This window comes from Canis lupus, chromosome 20 (genome assembly GCF_048164855.1).
Source record: "Canis lupus baileyi chromosome 20, mCanLup2.hap1, whole genome shotgun sequence".
In the NCBI taxonomy this organism is placed as follows: Eukaryota; Metazoa; Chordata; class Mammalia; order Carnivora; family Canidae; genus Canis; species Canis lupus.
In genome coordinates, this window is record NC_132857.1 from 35,552,636 (window position 1) to 35,574,210 (window position 21,575).

General features: G+C 43.2%; 1 protein-coding gene across 21 annotated transcripts in view; it reads right to left on the reverse strand.

Moving 5' to 3' along the window:
- The window catches only part of LOC140611858 (transmembrane protein 177-like), a 123,295-nt gene that overhangs the window by 47,817 nt on the left and 53,903 nt on the right, over positions 1-21,575 (reverse strand). For 19 of the 21 annotated variants that reach the window (XM_072788898.1, XM_072788892.1, XM_072788894.1 and 16 more), the window contains 8 exons: positions 20,315-20,402; positions 15,612-15,701; positions 13,752-13,850; positions 10,817-10,922; positions 8,392-8,525; positions 6,721-6,801; positions 5,963-6,070; positions 5,743-5,874 (listed from right to left, as the gene is read on the reverse strand). In XM_072788898.1, coding sequence (XP_072644999.1) covers positions 5,743-5,874; positions 5,963-6,070; positions 6,721-6,801; positions 8,392-8,525; positions 10,817-10,922; positions 13,752-13,850; positions 15,612-15,701; positions 20,315-20,402 — 838 coding nt within the window. Of the gene's footprint in view, positions 1-5,742; positions 5,875-5,962; positions 6,071-6,720; positions 6,802-8,391; positions 8,526-10,816; positions 10,923-13,751; positions 13,851-15,611; positions 15,702-20,314; positions 20,403-21,575 lie in introns of those variants that run through there. The other 2 variants (XM_072788911.1, XM_072788912.1) reach the window with 1 other exon arrangement.

Below are 21,575 nucleotides of genomic sequence, written 5' to 3' on the forward strand. Positions count from 1 at the left end.
TGGTTAATAATTGATGTACTTGGCGGCTCCCACATTAGGGGCATAAATATTCATGATTGTTAGGTCCTCTTGTTGGATAGACCCTTTAAGTATGACATAGTGTTCCTCTTCATCTCTTACTACAGTCTTTAGTATATACTTTAATTTATCTCATATGAGGATTGCCACTCCAGTTTGGTTTTAAGGACCATTTGAATGGTAAATTTTTCTCCACCCCTTTATTTTCAGGCTGGAGGTGTCCTTAGGTCTAAAATGAGTCTCTTGTAGACAGAATATAGATGGATCTTGTTTTTTTTTATCCAGTCCAATACCCTGTGTCTTTTGATGGGATCATTTAGCCCATTTATGTTCAGAGTAACTATTGTAAGATATGAATTTAGTGTTATTGTAATACCTATTCAGTGCCTGTTTTTGTGGATTGTTTCTTTGGACTTCTTCTGTCTTTTACAGCATCCCCCTTAATATTTCTTGCAGAGCCAGTTTTGTGGTCATATATTCTTTCAGTTTCTGCCTATCTTTGAAGCTCATTATCTCTCCTATTCTGAATGAGAGCCTTGATGGATAAAGTATTCTTGGCTGCATGTTCTTCTCATTTAGTACCTGGAATATATCCTGCCAGCCCTTTCTGACCTGCCAGTTCTCTGTGGAGAGGTCTTCTGTTAATCTCATATTTTTCCCCATATAAGTTAAGAATCTCTTGCCTTGCACTGCTTTAAGAATTTTTTCTTTATCTTTGAAATTTGCAAGTTTCACTATTAAATGTCGAGATGTTGAATGGTTTTTATTGATTTTTTTGGGGGGACCTCTCTATCTCCTGGATCTGAATGCCTGTTTCCTTCCCCAGATTTGGGAAGTTCTCAGCTATAATTTGTTTGACTATACTTTGTGGTCCTCTCTCTCTCTCTCTCTCTCTCTCTCAGCTTCTTCTGGAATCCCAATTAGATGTATATTCTTCCTTGTCAAGCTATCATTTCCCTAAGCCTTTCCTCATGGGCTCTTACTTGTTTTTCTCTTTTTTCCTCAGCTTCCTTCCTTACCATCAACTTGTCTTCTATGTCACTCACTCTTTCTTCTATCTCATTAACTCTCACAGTTAGAACATCCAATTTGGATCACATCTCATTTAATCTATTTTTAATTTTGGCCTGATTAGGTCTCAATTCTGCAGTAACGAAGTCTCTAGAGTCTTTTATGCTTTTTTCCAGGGCCACAAGTGGCTTTATAATTGGACTTCCAAATTGAATTTCTGACGTCGTATTGAAATCCAAATTCTGTAACTCTGTGGCAGAGAGTACTGTATCCAGTTCTTTCTTTTGTGGTGAATTCTTCCTTCTAGTCATTTTGTCCAGTGCAGAGTGGCTGTATGAGCGGGCTAAGTCAAAAATATCAACCATGACCTAAGTAAAATACACCCTAGATGATTCTGAAGAGGTTAGAGACCAGGAAAAATAAATAAAAAAATAAAAAAATAAAACAAAAGGACCATTAATGTGAAAAACAAATTTTAAAACAAAGTAGTAAAAATAAAAAGCCAAAACCTAAAAACAAAGAAGAAAAGAGAAAAAGAAAAAGAAATAAAGAAAAGAGGAAAAAGAAAAAATAAAGGGAGGAGATGGTGGTGGTGAGGAAGTGGTAGTGGAGAGAGAATGTAGTCTACCTGAGGAGTCCTAGAGGGTGATCCTCTTGGTTCTGAGTGTATTTTGTCTGTTAGAAGATGCTTAATCTCACATTTATATAAACCAGCAATACTTATATAAAGCCCCAACTTTGACAAAAACATAAACAAGATAAAAGAGGGGGGCAGAATGGGAAGGAAGAGAGAATATAATCTCACAGATTGCAACAGAGCAGTATTCCACTTGGTTCTGGGTGTATGTTGGTCGTGTTTTAGAAGGTGCTAACTTCAACCATTGTAAACCAAAACGAGGCAGAAAAAGCAGAAAACAAAAGAACAAAAACCCCTGTCTCATATATCTACCAAAATTAAATTGAATATGTTGAAGGGAATCCAGAAGTGAAAAATATATGTAACATATGTAATTGCAGAAATATTAAAGTCAAAAGGAAAAAACTTAAAAATGAAGAGCTGGTAAAATATTGTAGTTAAGATGGGAAAGGAGAAAAAATATTGGAAGTTCTTAGTTTGATATAAAAATGAGTCATAATGGAAAAGGGGAAAAAAAGGACCTTCTAGTTCTATATACTATTTTCCCTCAGTCCTGGAGCTATCCAGCACTGCTTGGTCAAGAACTTGCTCTTCCCCTGTCCTTCTAGCTGGTCTTCTGGGGGAGGGGCCTACTGTGCTGATTCTCAGGTGTGTGTACCTGGGGGAGATGCCCCACCCCCTTCCGGGTGCCGGGCTCAGTGGGAGCTGTTTACCCCCTGAGGACTCTGTTCCCTGGTGGCCTTGCCTCTCCCAGGCACAAGGCACAAAGAGGAAAAACAGCACTGGCAGCAGCCAGATTTCCAGCTCTGGAGTCAGCTCATCCCGTGTAACCAACTGCAGTCTCCCAGTCCGCACTGGCCTAGGTGCTCCTGGGGCCAGTGTGGTTCACTGATCTGCACAGCTTGGGGGCGCCCAGCGGCAGGAGAGTCCTCGCCATCCTGTGCCCTTCCTGCCTCCACCCTGGTCCAGGGAGAGTGCAGGATTGCCGGCTTTGTCCGCTGGGCGCCCTGGGATCCGGGGCTCTGTGCTGTTGGGCCCGCAGTCCCGGGCCGCCTCTCCCGAAGGGAATGGGGCACAGCCACCTCCGTCTGGAGCACCCCCCCTCCCCGCCGTGCACCACAAATTCAATTTTTAAATAGATATGGAGTTAGTAGAGTTATCAATCCCCTCTTGAATAAGATTTAATAGTTTGTGCCTTTTAAGAAATTTGTTCATTTAACCTGTTGAACCTACTGGCATAAAGTTTTTTATAATATGAACTTATTATCTTTTTAATATCTGTAGACTCTTTCATTCCTGATAGTGGTAGTTCATGTCTTTTATCTTTTTCCCCCTAATCTGTTAGATTATAGGTTTATCCATTTTATTGATCTTCTCAAAGAACTAGCTTCTCTCTGTTGTTTTTCTTTTTTCTCTTTCATTGGTTTTCAGATTAAAGATTCTATTCATTTTTTATGAGAGACACACACAGAGAGAGGCAGAGACACAGGCAGAGGGAGAAGCAGGCTCCATGCAGGGAGCCCGAGATGGGACTTGATCCTGGGTCTCCAGGCTCACACCCTGGGCGGAAGGCAGCACTAAACGGCTGAGCCACCAGGGCTGCCCTCAATCTAATCTTTATTATTTCTCTTCTCTGCTTAGTTTGGATTTCATCTGTTGTTCTTTTTTGAGTTTAAAGGGGAGGCTGAGGACATTAAGTTCTACCCTCATTTTCTAATGTAGGTGTATAGCATTATAAATTTCGCACAAATTTTTTTGTGCTCTCATTTTCATTAAGTTAAAAATACTTTCCAGTTTTTCTTTTGACGTCTTCCTTGGACAATAGGCTATTTTAAAATATTTAAAATATTTAATTCAGGGTCCAAATTTTGGGGGGATTTTCTAGAATCTTTATGCTTTTCATTTTTTATTAAATTTCTTCAAAGTCAGAAAAAAATACTTTATATGATCTGGATATTTACAATTTTATTGAGCCTTGTTTAATGGTTCCAAATATGGTCTATCTTGGCAAACCTTCTGTCTATACTTGAAGAGAATCTGCATTCTATTGTTTTGGGGGATAGTGTTCTAGCAATGCCAATTAGGTCAAGTTGATTGATAATGGTATTTAAATCTTTTATATCCTTACTGATTTTCTATTTACTTGTTCTATCAATTATTGAGAGGGAAGTGTTGAAATCACCAACCATAATTGCAGATTTGTCTGTGTTTTTTTCCCCCTTTGCAATTCAATTAGTTTTTGTTTCACGTATTTTGAAGCTCTGGCATTAGGTGCATAAATATTTGGAATTGTTGTGTCCCTTTGATGAACTGCCCCTAACCTTAGGTTCCTAACCTAAGGCATGCTCTAAGTATTTGTGGAATTAATGAATTAATAAATAACTGCTGATATTTTCTAAGGAAGTATGAGTGTGACTGTGGAAAATTCCTGTAACTCCTCTAGACCAGTTTCCTTACTTTTAGAATGGTAAGGGAGTGGTAATAGATGAATCTGGGGGTGGTGGTGGTAGATAGGAGATTGAAGAGAGTTTTTTAAACCTTGCTGTGCAGAACCCCATGGTTTAGCATGGACATCGTCCTCAGGAGAGCCCCCTACCCCACTGCCATCCCAGCAAGTAAGTGGGACTCTAGGTATTTTATATATTGACTTCCTATGTCAAGTTTCAGGTGACTGGAGGGCTCTTGTACTAAAGGAAGTTTGAAAAGCACAGAGTTAAACATCCTGTGAGGTTTTCCCAGCTCCAAGATTCTAAGTCTCCAAGGCCACTCCTCTCAACCAACAGGACTATGAGAAAATGCCTCATGATACCCAATGCAAACATTACAGCTCTCAATAGGAAGGCAGCAAAATTCAGAGGAAGAGCTCCTGAGGGAAGCAGCCACGAAACAGGCAGCTTTCTGTCCATGGCTCCTGCACTGACTGGCTGAGTGACTTTGAGTATGACCACCAGCATCTCTGTCCACACTAGAGATACAGATTCTCATTTGGAGAGTCTCAAAAAGAGACTTTCTCAATTAGTATTTAAGATTCTCCAGAACGGTGTGTATGTGTGTGTCTGTCTTTAAAAACAGGTATGCCTGGGTGGCTCAGTGGTTGATTGTCTGCCTTTGGCTCAGGGTGTGATCCTGGGGTCCCTGGATCAAGTCCCGCATTGGGCTTCCCACAGGGAGCCTGCTTCTCCCTCTGCCTCTCTCCCTGTGTCTCTCATGAATAAATAAAATCTTTAAAAAAATAAAATAAAAACATAGACCGTAACTTGGGCAACGACTATGGCATTTCACTGGTGATCTCACTGTTACATACAAGCTCATCAGATTTCCTGTCTGGGTTTCATTCATTTGGGACTTGGGTAACAGGAAATATAAGGGTTGGAGGGGGTGTCCCATGAGGGCAGGCTGGCATAAGTGAAGGCCTGGAGGAGGAGGGAGGTGTGTGATGTTTGGCAGAGACTTATGCAGGGGTGCAGAGAAGGGGGGGTGGTTCTGTTGTTGGCCTCACGCAGGCTTGGATTTAATTTAGAAGGAGATGGGGAGTTAGTGAATGTGGAGCAGGATGATGGCATGGTTAGGAGGTGCTTCAGGGAAGTTAATTGAGTGTGGCTACAGAAACGAAGTGGAACAGAAAATCTATAAGGCAGAAGCATAAGTATGGAAGGGACACACTGCCAAGGATAGAATCAGGGATCAATATAGCTCTGAGTGATGAGGTTTGGGCTGATTTTACTTTCTATTGTGTTTTCTTTTTTCTTTCTTATTTTTTTTAACACTCCATATATATATGTATGTGTCTATATGCATATATACACACATATATCATATATATAATTATATGACATTAGAAAAGGTCATAAAGCTATTGTCATAAACATTAATAAATGCTGAGATTGTTAAAAGGCTAAGGCATTGATATTCTTCAAACAATAAATGCTGGCAAGCAACTTCAAAGGTGAGATACCGTTGAATGTTTGTAATTCCAAAAACAGAAATATATTCCTAATTCATGCTTCTGTTTTCTTATAAAGTAAGTCCTGAAACAGGGGAACATAGAACATGAGACTTGCTGAGTGGTCACTTACGAATATATAAAGCGGGTCATAATTTGGAGACATGGCTAAGGCGTCAGGTGGTCTCATGCCCAAGACCGAGGTCTTGCCAGGGAGCTGGGGTGTAGAGTCCTGCTTGGGTAGAGTAATGATGGTGGCCTCATCCTGTGAAGGGACCAAGCATTGTGTTAGTCTTGATGTTAGGACAAGAGGGGAAATGTGAGGGCAATTCTTACAGGTGGGGATATATTACCTCTGCCCCTTGCTTCAGAACTCGAGCAAGCTTTTGAGGTTTGTAGCTTGTTGATGACTTCTGGACACAGAATGGCTGATACCCTTTAATTTTGTACTGTTGAGGAACCTGAGGTCAGAGAAGACAACTGATTGAATGTTCTTAAACACTCATCACCAATTAATGGGATTTAATTCTCAATAGCCACATTTTTGAGTTGCCTGATGATGATAAAAGGAAAATGACCACCATGTTGTAAACATCACATTGTGGGAACTATTAGTATGCCCAGCACTGGAGGGATGTTAGTACAAGTCCCAGACCTGCTCCAGGTCCCTGGTCTGGGTCCCAGCACACGTGTTGTATATTTGCAATTACTCTCGTGTACCATAGGGCTTCCCTGTAGAAATACATGGAACACTGATTTGTGAATTTGCAATATTGATATTTTCAAAACCAGGAGTGGCTATATACATCAAGAAAGGCTGACTAACTTTTGTTCAATTCACCTTGTGTTTTTTCTTAAAATCGCTAATAAATGTAGTTCAGATAGCTTCATGTATGCATAATACATCGTATATCCAGAGTAAAGATCCTGGTTTCCATAAATCACGTGTGTTATACTTTGCACATACATAAAATAACAGCAGAAAAATACATGTAGTATGCTATGGTGTATAATCTATAATAGAACAAAACTAATAAAATGATATAAGTTCAAGAATATTTCGTTTACTTCATAAGAAATCCATTAATTAATATCATATGACAAGTCTGACCTGCAGACTGAGGAAGGAATAACTCTGCTTGATTTGAGTTTCTGAAGATTTAATTGGAACTGGTCCAAGGCCATCAGGAGCCTAAAATGTGGAAATTCAAAAACATTGACACATAATCAATGAGGAGCAAAAGTAGCTGTGTTTCTATTGCCATACATCCTGTAACTTTCCCGTGACCACAGTTTCTACTTGATGTGTAGGGCATGGAGGCAGCATTGACCAACCTCTCCTCCTTGTCTTGTGGTGTATGTGATCCCTTTTTATTTTCTACTATTGTGGTTACTGCCACTGACACCCAGAATCCCCTTCAGGCTTAAAGGATTCAGTTCCGCTACTTGGAGGAGTCCTGTTAATGAAAACAATTTTCAAGGATCAGTCCTCTTCAGGAGTTGCCTTGGCTGAAGGGAGCTGCCTCACTGAGGTTATGTGTTCTTCCTAGGGCAGCCTGCCTTCAATCACAAGTTGAAACAAAGGTATAAATATCAGGTCCTCTGACTTCATTCCAGCTTTGGAGCTCCTCATGCGTCCAGCTGAGGCTTTTGTCCAGAATAGCCGTGCTCCTTCTCCCTGTCCACACTGGTTCCCACTGCTTCCCTTCCATAGGAACTAATCTCCAAAGCACTATTTTCCTGCATGCTGTTTGCTTTAGTCATCCAGAGAACCTGGAACAGTGCCTGACATACTATGGATACTCCATAAATACTCTACTTCACCTAATCTAGGACACCATCATTTTAAAAAAAAGATTTTATGTATTTATTCATTCATGAGAGACACACAGAAAGAGAGAGGCAGAGACACAGGCAGAGGGAGAAGCAGGCTCCACACAGGGAGCCAGACGTGGGACTCGATCCCGGGGCTCCAGGATCACACCCTGGGCTGAAGGCAGCGCTAAACCGCTGAGCTACCCGGGCTGCCCAAGGACACCATCATTAAAGTAATATGATATATTGCTAGTATGCGGTTGCTTATATGACATTTCCCAAATTCAAAGCCACTAAATATAAAAAGAATTGATGAAATAAAGTATCTATGGAGTGAACTACAAATCTTTATAGATGGGAGTGCTGAGCGTTCTTTCATCAACCCTAAGTTGATGAAGAGAAGTCTTTGTAGAACTAAGGCACCAAATGAAACGTGTAAGATGGGAACTCCTCAAAAATAATGAGGTGGGCAGTATTGTGCCCATAGGCAAGAAAATGAACTGTCACACCTCTTGCCAGAGAAAGACAGAATTGTGAGTCTCTTGGGTTGAGCATCAGATCTGGGGGCCACTCTTCTCTGGCATCTCCATTTGCCTATAAAGCAGGAGGGCCCAGCTGAGCAGGACCTGCCTGCCTAGGCCAGGCCCTCTTAGATTCTCCATCTGCCCTTTGTTTCTCAGGCCCTGTTCCTGGTCTATCAGGAGGGGACTCTTGTTGGGTTCCAGGCTGGAAAGCACCCAGCCCAGGTTACCAGGGAGCTCTGCACAGGTGTATCAGGTGCCAGGTAGGTGGCAGTAAATGATCTCTGGTTTCCCACTGATCATGAGTCCCTGGGCAAAGATGTCCCCTGGGAGCTTCTCAGGAGGAAGTGGAAGGACAGAGACTAAGGTAGGTCTCTTGCTTTGATATCTGCCTAACAACCATTTGATGGTTCCCGATCCCTACCCCACAGCCTAACAGCACCCACCAACTCATTGGAGCTCTGAGGAGGACTGTAGGATGGGAAGGCGAAGGGGAGCACTTCCTTAGGTGACACAGAGAACCTGCTGGAGTAATCATCTTGACTGATCTGACCCAGGAGGTATCTGGAAGCATTTTTGTCTGTGGGTGAAAACAAAAGAGCACTTTTAGGGGAGCTCATGGGGAGTATTTGTATGTGAAACCATCATCTTTATTTGCCACACACCAATCAGTGGGCACTTGTCTCACGCCATTTGGAGAAGAATATATATATATGTGTGCATGCATACGGTCCCATTTCTAGTTTTCTTTTGTTCTTTACCCCACCCTTTCTCCAGTTTTTTTTTTAAAGAAGATTTTATTTATTTATTCATTAGAGACACAGAGACACAGGCAGAGGGAGAAGTAGCTCCCTGCAGGGAGCCCAATGTGGGACTCGATCCCAGGACCCCAGGATCATGACCTGAGCCAAAGGAAGACACTCAATCACTGAGCTACCCAGGTGCCCTTCTTCTCTAGTTTTTAAAGACTTATTTACTTCCAAAAGCTACAATTCCTAACGAAAGCGTCTCTGATGAATATTCTTTGTCCTTGTCAGTAAAGAAAAAGATGATGTGAGAAAAAGCTCATGAAGACATTTTACAGGGGTCCTTACATAATTTCACAGATGAACATTACAATATTTTAAACAAGAATTTCTTCTTTAGAGACATCAATAATGGACATCAAAATAACATAGGAGGAATTTTTAAAAAGCATAATTAAAGAGCAAAAAAAAATGGCTCTGAAAAACAAAATACCCATCTAGATCTTGCAAGGGAGGAAGAAGAGGAACAGGTGCTCAGGGTCTGAGCCTGGGCACCAGAGCTCCTCCTTCCCTTGGAGCTGTGTGGATCCTGTGCCCTGGACATGGTTTGGGGGCACTGTTTATGAGGAGGGACAGGGTCCCACTGTATGTCATGCTCAGTGGCTGCTGGGTATGTTCACAGTGAAGGACTAGACAGGCTGCTTGTCTTCTATAGGACTCTAAGCCCTGCACCTGCTGCCCCCCAGCCCACTCCTTTGGTCCACCCTTCCATGGTGAAGACCAGCCCGCCCCTTTTTGTGATGAATGGCAAGTCTTTTTTTGCCTCTCATGATGGACTCAATAAACAGTACTGGATCAGGCTGAAAAACACCCCAACAGCATTAAAATACAATAAAATGTTTTGAAAAAAGTACCCATCTAGCTCTTGAAAGAGAGGAAGAATGAAGAGCCAGGCTCAGGGGTTCAGGCTAGGGAGGGCAGGAAGGGCTTGGAAGGACTGGTGCCAGCCTGTGGGTCTGCATACGAGCTGCAATCGCTTCTTGGCCTTTTGGCTAAGATCAAGTGCATACGAGCTGCAGGGTAAAGAAGATGGTGATGGGAGCCCAAACAAAAGCCATTGAGAGTGTGCCTCCAACGGCTTAGTCAACCCAGGGCATCCAAGGACTGGAATTCCTTTAAGTAGTGAAGATAAAATGAGATAAGAAGCTTTACATGCAGGACACCTCCATGGCTCAACTGGTTGAGTGGCCAACTCTTGATATCAGGGCTGAGAGTTCAAGCCCTGTGTCGGGCTCCATGCTGGTCATGAAGCCTACTTTAAAAAAATAAAAATAAAGCTTTACGTGCAAGTGCTAAATTGTGACAACACTCAATGCAGCCAGTCAGTCAACAAGTATGAATGTCGACCATCCTGGTCTCTCTGGTGTTGAGAACTGAGGGCACGAAACAAGAGGTCAAACCACAGCCAAACTTCACAGATTTCACAACTTGGCTGTGTCAGCTGGCCTAGCTAACTATCGGTTGGGCAGGCATTTCAGCCAAACCTGGCATGGAGGTCTGAATCATGTCCTGGGCGGTAGGCTTGATGGCAGCCCCCCTCCCAAGAGGTACACATTCTGTCCCCTGGAAGCTGTGACTTTGTTACCTTCCACGATCAAAGGGATCTTGCAGGTGTGAGTAAATTAAGGATCTTGAGATTGGGAGATTGTCTTGGGTCATCCGGGTGGGCCCAATGTTGTCACAGAATCCTTGTGAGGGGAAGGCAGGAGTGTCAGGGTCAGAGGAGATGTGACAAATGAAGCAAGAGGTCAGAGTGATGTGAGGAACGGGCCTCCAGAAGCTGGGAAGGCCAGGAACAGACCTCCAGAAGGAGCCAGCCCTGCTGGCAGCTTGATTTTTAGACTTCTGACCTCCAACAATATAAGATCATACATTTGTACTGTCTTAAGTCATGAAGTTTATGGTGATTCATTACAGTGGCCACTAAAAAAAAACCCAACAAGGACCTAATAGATGTGATTTACGAAAATGTTTTACGTCTATGCAGCTAACTTTATTATACAGAAAAGTTATGCTCAGAGGACTTAGGGTCAAAGCTTTGCTGCCCTTGGCAGCCGTGCTCTACCTGTTACTATAGACTGTCTTCCTTTGCTCAGCTTTCTGATTATGGTCTCTTTGTCTATATTATGAATAGCAGTCAGCATACTGAGTAATCTTCGATGAACCATGATCTGGAATTAGAAGAGATGATTTCAAATTACTAATTGGCACATGTTCAGTTTGACATTCAGTTTGATTCACGTTCCCCAGCCACGGCTGAGCCCCCTGCTCTAAGTGAGAATTCACAGGGGCAGTGGCACACTGCCCTAAACTGAGGCCATGGGGACTTCAAGGTCTTGGCAATGTTGACCGGCCTGGATACAAAAAAAGACGGAGTTGTCATCTGGCCTTGTCCCGCCCAATTTATGAGCCCCATTTTTCTATTTCCAGAGTGGAAAGACTGACTAGTTCCACATTCCTTCTTTTCAGTGTATCTGAATTATAATGCTCCCACCGTGTTATTTTCAAAGTGGAGGGACCAAATAAATGGATGATTCCATAGGACTAGGGCTGTGGATCATGGGCGATGCTAACTGTATACCACTGGGCTTTGCACTCTGAATGCATGCTGCTGGAAGGGACTGCTATCTGTGCACGAAGCTGTGGCTGAAAGGACCACACAATTAAAGGACTTCCACAATTAATACCACTTTCCATCCTCTCAGGGACTCTCATTTAACAAATAGATAGTATGAATTGCCAATGCTATGACCAGTTCTGTTCAAGGCATTACAGATACAGTGAGATCAAACAATTGCCCTGCTGTACCCAACTGGGGTGTGTGTGTATGTGTGTGTGTGTGTGTGTGTGTGTGTGTGTGTGTGTGTTGGTGAGGGGTGGTCGTGGTTTACAATAAACATTTAAATGAATCAACAAGATAACTACCATGAAGAAAAGAAAAAAGAGTAAATGCATGAGGGCATGCCAGAGGGGCTGGAAAGGGGGGGTGGTCTGGCCACTGATGCAAGGGTAATTAGTGAAGACCTCACTGAGGACATGAGGTTTGATCTAAGACTTGAATGATGAGGAGAGAATGATCTAGGGAAGAGAATTCAGAGCAGAGGGGGAGCAGCAAGGATGAAGATTCTGTTTCAGGAAGAAATGAGATATGTCTAAGGGACAGAGAGAAGTCCAGAGTGGCCTGTGCCCTTGAAAGGAGCTGTGCACTTCATTCCAATTGCAATGGGAAGGCTTTGGATGGTTTTACCTGGGAGGGGTATCATGGCCTTTCAGCCCTGGGAATACGGCTCCAGCTGCCGTGTGGGGACTGGAAGCAGAGAGAGCCATTGCACTGGCTTTGTGCCACCTCTCTCCACCACTTTCTTCCCCATGCTGAGCATCTTGTGACCACCTCTGTTCTACACATGCAGCCCATGCAGACAGGGCCTCAGCAGGGACATGGTCCTACAGGGCAGGTCACACTGAACAGCAAGTTCTGCCTCTCTTCCCCTTAGACTGTCCTCAGTCCAGACCGAAAACACTGCTTGAAGGATAACTTGTTACATAAAATTTGGAGTCCCTTGTACATATTCACCCAGTTAATCTTCACAACAACTCTGTGGGACAGGTCTTATTGTGCTCCCCAGTTACAGAGGAGGAAACTAATAGAGGTTATATAACTTGTCCAAGACCAGAAAGTTCATAAGTGGCATCAAGAATTAGGGGCAGGCAGCCTGGCTCCAGAGTCCAGATCTCAACCACTCTTCTCCCCGGCTTGAGGTGTGGCTTTCCTCCTCATTTGGCCACATTCCAGTGGCCGGGACAAGAGATCTACAAGCAGTATAAGATACAAGAAGCACCACAGGGATCTCTGGGAGCTAACACTTAGAGGGGCTATTTCTTAGAAGAAAATAAACTTCCACTGGTCCAAAGAACAAGTGTGCACTGATGAAGGGGAGATGGAGTGGCTTCTCAGTTGAAGGGTGAGGAGCAGAGACACGGGTTTGTAGCAGGGAATAGGCTTGTGTGTTTGGAAGAAGATGAGGACTGGGATAACACAAAGGGTGGAGGTGAGGAGTTGCGGGGTGTAGCACGTGTAGCTGAAGCCAGACCAGGGAGTCATTTGACACCTTTCATTTTTTATGCCCATTGCAGGAAGCCATTGGAAGCTCTAACAGGCTGGGGGTAAAAAAACCAATGTGAAAGTGAAAAAGGCATGGTAGTGAAATCACATGACTTGAAGCCTTAAGACTGGATGAGACACGATCCCACAGGAATTCTCAAGTACTCTAGAACTAACTGATCAAAATCCAATTATGCTAGAGTTTCCATATGACCCAGCAATTCTACTCCTATGTATGTCCCCAAGAGAATTGAAAACACATGTCCAGAAACATGTACATGAATGTTCATAGCATTATTATTCATAATGGCCAACAAGTGAGAACACCACAAATGTTTCAGCTGATAACAGATACGATATGGTGTAATCACACCTGATGGGATCCAACCATAAAAAGAAATGAAGTTACAACATGGATGAACCTTGAAAACAAGCCAAGTGGAAAGAGCCAGTTACAAAAGGCAATGTACTGTATGATTCCATGCATATGAAATGTCCAGAAGAGGCGACTCCATAGAGATAAAAAGCAGATGAGTGGTTGCCAGGGACTGGAGGATGGAGAGGACCTGCTAATGGGAACTAGCTTTCTCTTTGCGGTGATAAAAAATGTTCTAAGATTAATTGCTGAATCTCTGTGTTGTATATGCCTGAAACTGATATAACAGCATAGGTCAATGACAGACACTTCAATAAAATTTTTTTGAATGTTCTAAAGTGAGATCATGGTGATGGCTGTACAACTCTGTAAATATATTAAGAACCGCCAAATTGTGTGCTTTACAACAGTGAATTTTATGGTAAGTGAATTATATCTCGATAGAGCTATTAAGATTCATTTCTTGATTCCTTGTGAAGAGGACCAAACAAATTATAATTTCTGTCTGGTGCTGGGACTCACCTTGCGTGCTGCTTGTTGAAACCGCCTCTGCGCTCTAAACCTGTTGACCCAAGTATTATTAATGAGTGGGTCAAAATTAGGATGGAATTCCTTGATTTTCTGTGAAAATGGAACACAGGCACATCTTAGATTTAAATTTTAACTCCAGGTATGAGCACTTAACAAAAATGTTTTAGAGTCTGATCCTAAATCAAGTTATTATTTATTTGTTCTGACATGCATGGAATGAGCATTTATTCATCACTTTTGGTGTACATAGCAGTATAGGGAATCCTTCTTGTGTGGGGGTACCAAAAGTGGGATTTGAGAGCTGGGTTTTAAGAAATGGACAGTGTGGTTAGAGAAGCTCAAACAAACACATGCAGCCCTGAAGAAGAAGAAGGAAGTCATAGTGAAATCAGTCCTACGTGGTGGGTGCTGGCACTGCCTACATAAGCGAGAGGAGCAGACCCTATGGTCCCCACTTCGCCCACCCCTGCCTGGGATCACCACCTTGTGCCTGCGTATTGTGGCACTGAGTGCATACACTGTGGAGCCACCGGTGCCTGTGGGTACACTAGGACCAGCCAGAGCCTCAGGCACTGTAGGTGCTTCGGAGAGAAGCCATATGAAGAAAAAGCCATCAAAAGTGAATTAGGGGCACCTTGGTGACTCAGCTGGTCAAGTGTCTGCCTTTGGCTTAGGTCATGATTCCAGGGTCCTGGAATCGAGCCCAGAGTCGGACTCCCTGCTCAGCTGGGAATCTGCTTCTCTCTCCCTTTGCCCCTCCTCCTGCTTGTGCCCTGTCTCTTGCTTTCTCTCAAAATAAATAAATAAAATCTTAAAAAAAAAAAAAAAAAGCAAATTAGTCTTTTGAGATGCTTGGGTGGCTCCATTGCTGAGCATCCAACTCTTGATTTCAGTTTAGGTCATAATCATTGGGGTTGTGGGATTGAGCCCTGCATGCATCAGGCTCCACACTCAGTGGGGAGTCTGCTGGAGATTCTCTCTCTATCCCTCTTCCTCTGCTCATGTGCACACACTCTCTCTCTAATAAATAAATAAATAACCTTAAAAAAAAAGGAATTAATCTCACATTGGCACATGCAGTGGGCTAGAGGGGAGAGGGAGAAGGGGCAGATACATGAATAAACAATCTGTCCGATTAGTTGAGGGCAAGACATGAAGGCTGGACTCAGGTGTGGCTTTGTGCAATAGCTACAGGCAAGACTTTGTGGCCAGATTAAACGTGGGAGAGAAGAAAAGAGGTAAAAAAAATTCAGATGTGACAATCCCAGAGATGAAAATTGAGAATGATGGGGTCAGGGGGACATCAGGAAGAATTTTGTCACTGTTACAATTAATGATTGGGGTTTTAACCAGATATTATCACATGATAGAGGACTCTGATGAAGGGGCCACTGTTCCCATTTTATGTTTGGGACACTGGGTTTTTCCCAGGTCCCAAATCTGTAGGAGAGCTAGGTCTCTGCTTCTGGCTTCCTGTTGTATATCCTGCCCTCCAAGCCAGGGGACGAGAAACAGAGGCCCAAGGACCCACCAGGAGGACCTGCAGACAGAGGCTTGGAGAGCAAAGGAAAACAAGGAGACCAAGAAGGAGAAAGTATACAGGTGGAAAGGAGAAGCCAAAGAATTTAATGCTATTGATTTCAGGGGAAACATTAATAATGACTTTTGATGCCTCACTTGCAAATATATAGTAAAAAACATTCTGAAAATACAAATGAAAATGTAAATGCAAATTAAAACTTAGTAAACATCTCTTGGTAAAAGCATGTCTATAAAATTGTTTAGTGTTTTAAAAATAAGCACATAAAGGGTTGCCAATAATTAGCTCCCAAATAAAGGAAAGTTACTTACTTCTTCTAGGTTGTGAACAACACGTTTGTGGTGGACTTCCGTCGTGAGGCGCTGAAATTCCTCATCCAAAACAGGATCTCCCCTATCTAGCTGGGGTTTTTAATCATTGAAAATATTAAAATTGCATACAAATACACACAACTGTTTATCTCTTTAAAACTGATAGAAACCCATTAAAGGATTGGTCACATCCACCCATGAGGTCTGGTTGGGAGTGGGTGACAAGGTTAAAGTGACCTCTGTAATTAAATTCACTGTTTATATATAGGGGATTGTTGCAGACACATGGATTCAGCACTTTATTTTCATAACCAGGGGACAGTGGCTCTAGAAATCATTTCCAAGCCATTAAAAATTCACAGAAAAGATTTTAAGAAACTGAGTAACCATGGGAGTGGATTGATTTCATTTAAAAGAAACTTCTCAGTAAAGTTTCAAGCTCTTCAGAGCTGATTATCCCAGGATGGGGTTTAACAAAGGCGCGTAATTCCTGCCCTCTCCTGGGTGATGTAGCTGGATCAGGGTCTGCCCCTTCTCTGGAGTAAGTGTCCTCTCATAGGCTGCTCCCCTTCCCCACCTCTGGCTTCCCCGTGCCTCCTCTCCCACCCCCCAGCTCTCTCTTATTCCCCCAGAGCCACGAGCCATGGGACACTCCCCTCCAGGCTGGCTGGCTGGGCTTGGATTGGTGTCTACGTACACCTGCCTCCATGGAAAAGGGGACCCTATATGCTGCAATAGCTTGGTTTGTTTTTAACCTGTGGTTTTTATTACTTGTTTGTTAAATTACTTCCAAATATAGCTTGGCTTGTATGTATGCTGTTCATGGTCCATTTTTAAAACACTTAACTGGAAGAAATCTATTCTGGTCAGTACATTAACAAGAGAAGAGAGTTCTATTATGGTCACCAGGTGGTGAGCTGTCTAGGTCTGATTAGCACACTTCAGGGAGTTGAGTCTGAGACCGTGGACTTTTGCCTCAAAGTGTAGATTTTGTGGGGAGAGACTCAGACATCCACCACCACTGAAAATTAAACAACTTAGAAAAGGGATTGGGGGACGTCCGGGTGGCTGAGCCATTGAGCATCTGCCTTTGGCCCAGGGCGTGATCCTGGAGTCAAGGGATCGAGTCCCACATCGGGCTCCCTGCAGGGAGCCTGCTTCTCTCTCTGCCTATGTCTCTGCCTCTCTCTCTCTCTCTCTGTGTCTCTCATGAATAAATAAATAAAATCTTAAAAAATCATTACAACAAAATACTTAAATCCTCTGTCTATAACAAAACAGTTAAAAAAAAAAGGGATTGGCAAGGTAGTTAACTAGAAGAGAGAGGAGGGTGGGGGAGGTCTTATATCTTTATCAAGGCTCTATTTATTTATGATGAATGTTCTAGAATTTACCATCACTGGTCATTTCCTGAGTGAAAGCCCATCATCCCACTGTAACGCCCACACCTGCTACTTCTTCCACATGCCCTGGGCCTCCAGGTGTTCCTTGCCACTGGGTCACCTGCCAGGATTCAGATGCCTGATGAAATCTCCCAGGCACACAGAATACAGTCTCTGTAACACTTGCTATCCATCTGCACTGGGGTTCGTCCTTTCCTGCTTCCCGTGGGCACCTCTGCAAATGCTCACTCCTCTCTGCAGGCCTCTCTCCAGCCCCTGCTCCTGGCTATCTCTGCAGCTGGGTTGGCTTCCTGGGCCACCCAGAAGGACAAGGCCACATGCAGCCTTCAACAGCTTCCTCTCTGCATGCAAATCTGACTACACCATGGTCCCTTCTCCTGGTCAGTGTCAACCTTTCTCTCCAACCACGGCCTACTCCCAAACTTCTTTAGCCTTTTCCTCTGTGATTGCTCTTTGCCCTCAGCATACAAATATTCTCAAGTTTTCCAACTTAGAAACCCCCTCCTTGACACCTTAGCCCCCTCTAATGGTCCATGTCCTGACTCTTCACCCCTAGTCATCTCAACTTCTCAAGAAACCATCTATTCACTTCCATGCATTCCGAGCCATGGCAGTTTGGCTTTTTACCTTCCCCTGTTTCCCAGGATTGGTATTGCCAAGGCAAACAAGGGCTTTCAAGAGGCCAAACACATCATGTGCTTCTCAGGCCTTGCCATCCTGGATCCCTCCCCATCTGCTTTTTCAGTGTCATCCAGTTCTCCTGACACCCCCTCCTCTGACCATTTCTCTCCTGTCTCCTTCATTGTCTGCTGCTCTCCCCTCAAATCATGAAGTTCTCTGGCTTTCCCACCTTCAGCAACCCCTCCTTGTGGCATTCACTTTCCCCAGGTCATGGCACTGTTTTGTGGTCTACTGTCTATGTCTCTGCTGAGGTAGACTTGATCCTGTGGCTGCCACCTGGATGCCCTCCAGTCCCCCCAGATGTAATATGTCCCACATTGAACTTTTCGTCTTCCCCTGTCTTGTTTTTAAGATTGTATTTATTTATTTGAGAGAGAGAGAGAGCAGAGCAAGAGAGAGAGCACAAGTGGGAGAAGGAGCAGAGGGAGAAGCAGACGCCCTGCTGAGCAGGGAACCCGATGTGGGGCTCTATCCAAGGACTCTGGGATCATGACCTGAGCAGAAGGTAGAGGCTTAACAAACTGAGCCACCCAGGTGCCCCCGCCCTTCTTTGATATTAGGAATCTCATTTAAAATCACCAGCATGGACCCAAGCTGGACACCTAGGAATCATCCTATCCTCTCCCTTTCTTTACTCCTCAGTCACTGCACTTGGCACATTTTAAATTGTCTCTTAATGTTTCTGTGCCCCTTCTGGACTGTGGCTTCTTGAGGGCAGGGATGGTGGTTTATTCACTAGCACAGAGTCTTACAGACAAAGACCCCTCATTAAATACACTTGCGAAATAAACACACAGTTGGGTTTGCCTGTCGACCAAATGCTGGCAATTACAGCCTTCACTGTCACATTGACCTGGTCGTCCCATGTTTGTGTCACCTTCGTCTTTAAAACAGCTAGAAAATATCGTCCCATTGTGGGGTAGACAGAAGACTTAATATTTTGTTTTAAAAAGTCAAATGCCAGGAAATGGCACTACAATCAAACTAAATTTAAATGCCAATCTAACAGGTGCCTTCCCTAAATGCTAAGATATACTAATGTAATCATCCTATATTCTTTCTTTTGTCTCTTACAAAAAATAAAGAAATGCAAGATAAATTTATTCAAATATCTGATTTGGACTCAGAAAGAAAATCTTGAGGGGGCATCTGGATGGCTCAGTCCGTTAAGCATGTGCCTTCAGCCATTAGCTCAGGTCAGGATATCAGGGTCCTGGGATTGAGCCCTGCATTGGGCTCCCTGCTCAGCAGGGAGTTTCCTTCTCCCTCTGCTTCTGCCCCCGGCTCTTGTACTCTTTTCTTCTCAAATAAACAAATATTTTTTTTAAAAGAAAAAATTTGGGAAGAAAAGGGTATTCTATATGAGAAATATATTCATATCCAACAAGATCCCTATTTTCCCCCAATCTCTCCTACCCAATGCCGCCTCTGTTTGTAGCTTACACACAGCTTACACTCTCAAGCTTAAATATGTGTATTATGGTTGAATTATGTCCCTCTGAAATTCATATGTTGAAACCTTAACTCCTAGTCACATCTTTGAAAATAGTTTTCGAAAATGTAATCAAGTTAAAAGGAGGTCATAGGGTGGACCCTCTTCCAATGTGACTGGTGTCCTATAATTTATAAGTGGAAATTTGGAAAAGACAATGTGAAGGCACAGGGAAAAGATGGTCTACAAGTCAGATTTGGTCTACAAGAAGACAGATCAGTCCCTTATACCTCTTGGAAGGAACCAACTCTATCAGCACCTTGATCTTAAGCTTCTAGAGTGGTAAGAAAATATATTTCTGTTGTTTACACCACCCAGTCTATGGTACACTTTGTTATGGCTGCCTGAGCGGACTAATATGATATGGGATGATTCTGCAAGTCCTACCCTGCAAGTTCTACAAAGGCTAAACCCCTGAGACAGGAAGCCCAAGCCAAGCCCTATCTCCTCTGGCCCATGTGTGTCCTGTGCTCCAGTGACTATGGGCCTGTCCCCAGTGTCCCCTGCCACCTGCCCTCAGGGAACAAGGTCTCTCACACCGTGGTGAGGTTGGGAGTGTGGCACCACTCTACCTACCATTACCATCTCCACCCTCCCCTCTCTGAGCCCACAGTTACTGCCTTGGGAACCCTGCCATGGTCCCTTCCCCTCAATCAGTTTCCAACCCCTTGCTCAGCCCTCTTGTGTGTCTCTGACTTAGAACTTTTGTCTGGCTCTGGCATCACTCCTGGTCACTGTCTTTGGGTCTCTCTTACTTTCATGCCCTGCAGATCATGGGATAGGTGTACATCATGGCCAAAATTCCAGCCTGAATTTGAGGCATTCCCCTCCCTCTGAATTGAATGCCTTTGTCCTTTTACTACCTTTCAAAATCATACCATGTCTTCCAGGAAGTTTTCCACTCAGATGAGCTCTCTCTCTTCTCTGGCTTTTGACACCCCACAATACTTAGTACAGGTCTCTTGTGACATCTACAGCCAGCCTTGATTTACAGTTAACAATTGTCATCAGCCTCCTTCCCTCCCAACCGAACTATGTTTTCTTTCTTCTGATGTGGCATGTTGCATATAGCAGGAATTCAAACTATTTAGTGCAATCAATATCATTGAATTGGCAGTGATTCTGACCTTATATTTGGCGTTTTCTCTTTGCCGTTGTTCAGTGAGGTCTTTTCTAAATTTAAAAGACATATGATCTTTACCAAGGTGCACCTGCCTGGAGAGAAAAAAAAAAAAACTTCCAGCTTCCAGAACCCGTAAGAATACCATGGTCAATTTGGAGATGGAGTATCTTGTTGATTCTCCACAAAGGGTGCTGAGGAAGGGTGCTGAGATTCTGGAGGAGGGCCATGGGGCAGAGAAGATGTAGAGACTACAGCAGCATAACTGACATGAAGACTGTTCTACAAAAGGAAGCTTCTCTTCTAGCCATGCATACTAAATATGTATAAGTTAAAAAAATCTGGATTATCAACATCACTAGTCATTAGGGAAATGCAACTCAAAACCACAATGACTGATGTGCTACATTACACCCACTAGGATGGTGATGATGATGATAAGAGTGAAGGAAAAAAACAGGCCTTGCCAAGGATGTGGGCAAATTGGAACCCTTGTACATTGCTGATGGGAACATAAAAGGGTGCAGCCGCAGTGGAAAACAGTCTGGTAGTTTCTTTAAAAGTTAAACATATAGTTACCATATGACCAAGAAATTCCTCTCCTAGGTATATACGCCAGAGAACTGAAAAGATATGTTCACACAGGAACTTGTATGTAAATGTTCACAGCAGCATTATTCATACTAGTCACAAAGTGAAAACCACCCAAATGTCCATCAACTGATAAATGGGTAAACAAAATGTAATATGGCCGTGCAATGGAATAGTATGCGGTCATAAAAAGGAATGAAGTCTTGATAGATGCTATGATGTAGATAAACCTTCATATCACATTAAAGAAGCCAGTTACAAAAAGGCCTCCTAGGTATATATGATTCCATTTATTTGAAATGTCTGGCATAGGCAAATCTATGGAGATATAAATCAGATTGGCAGTCATCAAGGGCTGAGAGGGGAGAGAGGAACTGGGAGTGACTTTAATGGATGTGGGGTTTCCTTCTGGAGTAATGCAAATGTTTGAGAGTCGAGTGGTGGCAATGGTTGCACAATCCTGTGAATAACTTCTGCATTGTACACTCTAAAACGGTTAACATGGTGAATTTTGTGCTTGGTGAATTTGACCACAGTTTAGACAACTCTAATATATAATATATCAATCATGAAGCCTGGCACATGTTCAAAATAAATAGTAGCTATGGTTTTAAAAGGGGAGAAGTTGTCTGGAGAACTGTTTGACCGAAGCAAACTAGAGAGACTTGGAAGCTAAA